Here is a 6,364-nt window from a genome sequence, read left to right on the forward strand (position 1 = left end):
CCCTAGCTCGCCTTTTGAGTTTTGTTTAATTTTAGCTCCCCCGTACTCCATTCTGACTCCAGCCCAACCTTGCAGCCATCTACGCGAGGACCGAGAAGTCTGCGACCCTCGGGGGTCAATATGAAACATTGGCGGGCTTGCCCCCCAGTGAAAAGGACTACCGCGTGCTCGTGACGGACGAGACGATGGTGTTCTGCAAACTGATTTTTCCAAATCAGACTCTGAACCTGAAGAGACCCCGGGGGCCTCCCCCAGCTCGCGCAAACAGACCTACCCCCGCGGAGGAGGTCGCGGAAGAGGAGGACGAAACGGCTGAAGTTCCGCTCGTGAGGAATAGAAAGAGGACCTTGGAGGTCGCTCAGGGGATGGACGAGGAGAGGATCCAAACCGGAGCAGCCGCGGGTCCTTCTGGTCAAGGTAACCCTTATTTGTTTAAGAATGTAGATAGGGCCACTGCAGACCCCCGGCTGGTTAGGTACAACCCTAGGCAGATCGTCCATCGTCACGGGAGGGATCCGGACCTGAATACACTCCTGCTCCATTGTGTTGACCGGCTCGTGCTGGATCACCAAGAGAGCCGGCCTAGGGGTACCATAGTAGTAGATAACACACTAGCTTTTAGGTCAATCCTTTTTTAGGAGTATGGGACCAACTTACGCACATGGCCATCACTTCAGAGGGGTACCTATGCCCCGGGGCTAAGACAATATGTAGAAGAGTCAAGCCCCAAGTCAGAACCGGACCTAGAATCCGCGCCAGTTCGTGAGATAATTGTCCTAGGCTCTTCAAGCTCGGGGGGTAGGGTGTAGCACCCACATTATTTTGATATATATAGCCAATAATCACATGATTGCATTGCATTACATATCATACAATATGTATAATTTGAGCATATGCATATTCTTATAAGTGTTTTCATGTATAAGTATAAAAGTTGTGTATATGATGTCTATATGTATGCTCAATATTATTAACCTTGTGGCATTTGAGTTGTCTTTTATGGGTGTTTGATGTGCTCAAGATATAAGAAAGTATGAAAAATATGGACAAGGCATGGAATTAAGTGTTGAAAGTGAGATATAGAAGGCAAAATAGGTTAAGTAGTGGAAAATAGTACAATGTCGATTACTAGTATTTCGGTGTAAAATTGAGTATTTATGGATTTACCAAATGTAATCGAGGTAGGATTAAGGTCTCATTGATGATGTAAAAATGGTTTTAGAACCATTAGATCAATTCTTGATGGGAGGTATACATAATCAGTGGTATGGATGCAAAGTCAAAACGAGCTTAGCATAAGTGCGCTACGCTCGATCGGGTAAGCATAACTATTGGGTATGAAGTCATATGGACCTAAGGTTTGGTGTGAGTGTTTTACACATAAGGATAATAGGCCTAGCAGATGATTAAGTCGAAATTATTGAAGTGATAAGGTTTTCATAAGTCAAAAGGTGAAATGATGAGATGAAAGGTGTCAACTTTTGACAATAAGGCTAAATCATTGAAAATAAGGAATTTTCATCAAACCTTATCACTTTGCACGACCATTATTCTGAAAAACAGAGAGAAAAGAAAACCAAAAACCATTTCTTGGCTGGTTTGAAGAAATTCTAAGGAGATCCAAGTGAAAGCAAAGCCAAAGAAGTAGATTAAGCTTAGTTCTAGCCTTTTTATGGTAAGTTCTTGTACTTGGAAGTTAAACTATGTTTTTGAATTTTTCTGAGAACTTATATATGGTGTTTTATCATTTTTAAGATATTTCTTGGGGTTTCCAAGTGGTTTGAGGTTTAGAAAAGCTTGAAGAGATTGTTTTCGCCGAAAAGTTGCTCGGTAAGTGAAATTTTGTGTTTTATGAGGTTTTTGGGGTTCTTGGAGTACAAGATGATTTTTGGTTATTTGATTGAGTTTATAAGAGAGTATATATGTTTATAAATGTTTGAATATATGTGGAGACTCATTTAATTTGGGTGATGATCTAGGAGATAAGAATTTTATCAAAATCGGTATATGATAACTTTATGATGAATCATGTTGGTATTTGGGATATATGGTTATGGCAGGTTAATTGATGTTGATTATTGGTGTATTTTGATATTTGAGGATAGCTAAAATTAAGGGGAAACTCTGTCAAAATTTCCCCAAATGTCTAAGATAAATCTAATGCTCGATCTAGGTGGTTTAAGGCATTTTAGGCATGTTTTGGGTATGAAATTTGATATGAAGTCTTATGGGTATTTTTTTAAATGAGAGTTCAATGTATTACTGCCATCATTATGATGAGAAATCCATGCTATTGTCAGGATAAGCACATCAATACCTAAGACATCACTTGTTACACGGTGAAATATATTGTGGACAAAAGGTAAGTAAAGTACTCAACTGCAACACAAGAATTATGTGTTATGTGAAAGTATGCATTATATGAATATTTTGTGAGTAAGTGGTATTAACATACAGTGACACTTCATCATAAATTTGTATGCATGGCATAATAGTGATATGGTAAATTATTATATGATATAAGACCATGCATGATATTATGATGATTAATTATATGATGCCTTTGCAAGTTTTGTGCAACATAAAAGAAAGTTGTAATAAGAAGTCTAAGTTCAGTGCCACTGTTTTGAAAAGGCAAATGAAAGTGTTAATAAGTGTAAACGGAGGCCTATAGTAGGCTTATAGTGGCTGCCCAATAATTTGGGCTAGGTTTAGTGAACCAATTATATTGTTTGCCATATTTCCGTTTTTATTTCTCCTCCATATGAGTTATTGTTATATGTATTGACACCACAGTGTGTGGCCGCCTTAACTCTTGAGCCTGACGGGGCAACGATGGAATAAGGTTTTTAATGTGCCCTACTGTGGTGAAGGCTAGCCGGAGGAGAACCCATGGGATTTTGTATTATATGTGTAACAAGCCCTGCAGGCATTGACCAATTCAAACAGTGTGCACAATATTAAGGGGCCCAAAATTTAAAAAGAAGTTGTATATGTCCATTGATATTGGGTAATCATTAGCATTGCATGCATTACTTTGCTTACTGAGCTTTAGGCTCACAGTTGTCTTGTGTTGCAGGTAGAGAAAGAAATATGTGAATGATATGAGGAGAACTGAAGCATGGTCCTGACCCTGATTTGTACATATGAACACATCGACCTTTTTGTGGGTTATTTCAGTTATCAGTGAGATGTTTGTAATAAAGTGTGAAGTTATGTTTTGAAAATAAATTGGGTTATTTAATACTTATGTATAATATGTTTGAGACACACTTTATGTTTAATGTAAATAATGTGAAATAAGTTTTCAAGTTTTAAAAAAAAAAAAAAAAAAAAAAAATGTCCAGACTTCCGCAGAAATAAATTATGATATAGTTTTAAAACGTAACACCTCAAATATGATTTTTAACTAAAATAAGTGAGGGTGTTACAAGTTGGTATCAGAGCGCCATGGTTAAAATGTTCTTGTAGACCGTTCATATGTACACATTGAGGAAAGGATAATGCTCAGTTCATCTGTAAGTTTTATGTGTGCATTTATTATGTGCTGGTTGCATGCATCATGTGCTTTATTGGCTAAATGACATAAGTTATGGACATTTTGTCTTAAAAGATATATAATAACACAGATGGATCATGAACATGGTATGGGGGCTACTGAAGGCTCTTGCAGCAATAAATATGAACAAGAAATGGCTCAACTTCGAGCGGTGGTGAATAGACAGGCTGAACAAATTGAGAAGTTGTTAGCAGAACAACGACAAAGGCAAGCACCAACACCACCTACTGAAACTCCAACACCTCCACAAGCTCCACCTGCAGTGCACCCCATGGAACCATTATATGAACGGTTCCGAAAACAACGCCCACCAGTATTTGAAGGTAGCACTGACCCACTTGACGCACAAGACTGGAAGAGTTCTTTAGAAGACATCTTTGAGTTCATGCAACTAAGTGACAGGGAAAAAGTTTCTTGTGCTGCACATACACTTAAAAAGGATGCTAAGATCTGGTGGGAAGTGGTTAAGCAGACTAGAGAAGTGAATCAGATGACTTGGGCAGAATTTGAACTGGTCTTCAATGAGAAGTTTTACAATGAAGCTGTGTTGACTGCCAAAGTAAGTGAGTTCACTAGATTGCAACAGGGGAATCTATCAGTGGCTGAGTACGCCAGGACATTTGACCGGTTAGCCAAGTTTGCACCAGACTTGGTTAACACTGAAACTAGTAGAGTGAATCGCTTCCTGGAGGGTCTACAACCAGAATTGGCTAGAGATGTAGATATGGGACGTACAGGGCCTCTTTCTTATGCTCAGGCTGTGGAGAAAGCTTTGAGAGCTGAACACAGAGAAGAAAAAATAACAAAAGCTAAAGCTGCTACTAGCATGCCTCGTAGAGACACTCCATTCAACAAAGAACAAAGCCGCTTTCACAATGACAACAAAAGAGGGGCCCAGAATTTCCAATTTAGACAAGGACAGAATAAGAAATTTAAAGGAGGTCAGCAAAACAGGCAACCTGGATTCCAACAAATGCCACGATGTCAAACTTGTGGAAAGAATCATTTCGGGGAGTGCAGGCTTCTAACTAAGAGCTGCTTCAAATGTGGCAAGGGGGATCATTTTATCAAAGATTGTCCATTGATGAAGAACCAACAAATGAAGGATGAACCTCAGAGGACAAATGCTAGGGTGTTCACGATTACTCAGGCTGATGCTGATACCAACAACTCTGTTGTGTCAGGTGATATTTTTGCATCTGGTATTCTCACTCATGCATTAATAGATTCAGGTGCCACGCATTCATTTGCATCATTGACATATGTAAAAAGGTTGGGTGGATCGTGTGAAAAATTGTCAGAAGTTTTTAGTACAATGTTACCATCTGGAGAGATTCTGTATTCTACTCATTGGTTGAGGGGGGTTCCTATTTGCATTGATGGTAGGGAATTATATGCTGATCTAATAATGTTAGAGATGGCCGATTATGAGGTGATTTTGGGTATGGATTGGCTTTCAAAGTATAATGCCACTATTGATTGTAGAAGGAAAACAGTGATATTTAAGCCTTCGGAGGAAGATGAGTTTATGTTTACTGGAGCGACATCGAAAGGTTGCATTCCATTAATTTCTGCTATGAAGGCCAGGCGACTGTTGGAAAGTGGATGTGTGGGTTATCTCGCCAGTGTGGTTGACACGTATAAGGAGCAAAAGTTAAAACCGGAAGATGTACCAGTAGTTAGAGATTTCTTAGAAGTATTTCCAGAAGACTTACCGGGATTGCCTCCAGACAGAGAAATTGAATTTGTGATTGAGCTACTTCCTGGTACAGCCCCTGTGTCCAAGGCACCTTATAGAATGGCACCAGCAGAACTAAAGGAATTAAAGATACAATTGCAAGAACTCCTGGATAAAAAGTTTATCAGGCCTAGTTTTTCACCATGGGGAGCTCCGGTGCTATTTGTGAAGAAAAAGGATGGGACGATGCGAATGTGTATTGATTATAGAGAATTGAACAAGTTGACAATCAAGAATAAGTATCCACTTCCTAGAATTGATGATCTTTTTGATCAATTACAAGGAAGAGGAGTGTTTTCAAAGATTGATTTGAGATCTGGGTATCATCAATTAAAGATTAGAGAAGAGGATGTACCAAAGACCGCATTTCGAACTCGGTATGGCCATTATGAGTTCCTTGTGATGCCATTTGGATTAACTAATGCTCCAGCTGCATTCATGGACTTGATGAACAGGGTGTTTAAGGACTACCTTGATAAGTTTGTAATAGTGTTTATTGATGATATCTTGGTGTATTCTCGATCCCAAGAAGAACATGAGGAACATTTGAGGTTGACGTTGGAGAAATTAAAAGAAAAACAACTCTATGCCAAATTTAAGAAATGTGAATTTTGGCTAGAGAAGGTGGCATTTTTGGGCCATATAGTCTCAAAAGATGGTATTGCGGTGGATCCATCAAAGATTGAAGCTGTTAGTAAGTGGAATAGACCAACAAATCCCCGGCTAAGGAGAAGGAAAAGACCCCGCCATCCCAGGTCGAGGTGGCGATCCTCCCCGTTGCTCGAGCAGGAGCCATGCCCCCGCCGCCCCAGCGGTCTCCACCATCCACCCAGGACGTGGTACTGGAGGTCGAGGTTCCCGTGCTCCCGGACGTACGCATACCGGTCAACTACCATGATTTGGGAAAGATCCCCGAAGCATTCCGGGGGACGGTGTATGAGTCGGCGAGCTATGCCGTCGGCCGCTTCTACAAGCTCAAAGAGAAGGATCTCCGAGCTATCGAAGCAACGAGCCCGGTCCGAGTCATAGAGTCTTCGCTGGACATGACTTTAACGGTAATCTGCCCC

The 6,364-nt window shown here is 40.3% G+C and overlaps 1 protein-coding gene across 1 annotated transcript; it reads left to right on the plus strand.

The window, feature by feature from the left end:
• Window positions 1–1,444: 1,444 nt before the first annotated feature.
• LOC133821729 (uncharacterized) lies at window positions 1,445–5,784 on the plus strand. The gene is made up of 5 exons (XM_062253878.1): window positions 1,445–1,675; window positions 1,756–1,830; window positions 2,301–2,362; window positions 3,614–5,325; window positions 5,753–5,784. Exons 4-5 carry the CDS (start codon window positions 3,630–3,632, stop codon window positions 5,782–5,784), a joined length of 1,728 nt encoding a protein of 575 aa, XP_062109862.1. The 5' UTR covers window positions 1,445–1,675; window positions 1,756–1,830; window positions 2,301–2,362; window positions 3,614–3,629.
• Window positions 5,785–6,364: the final 580 nt, after the last annotated feature.

This window comes from Humulus lupulus, chromosome 3 (genome assembly GCF_963169125.1).
Source record: "Humulus lupulus chromosome 3, drHumLupu1.1, whole genome shotgun sequence".
NCBI lineage: Eukaryota > Viridiplantae > Streptophyta > Magnoliopsida > Rosales > Cannabaceae > Humulus > Humulus lupulus.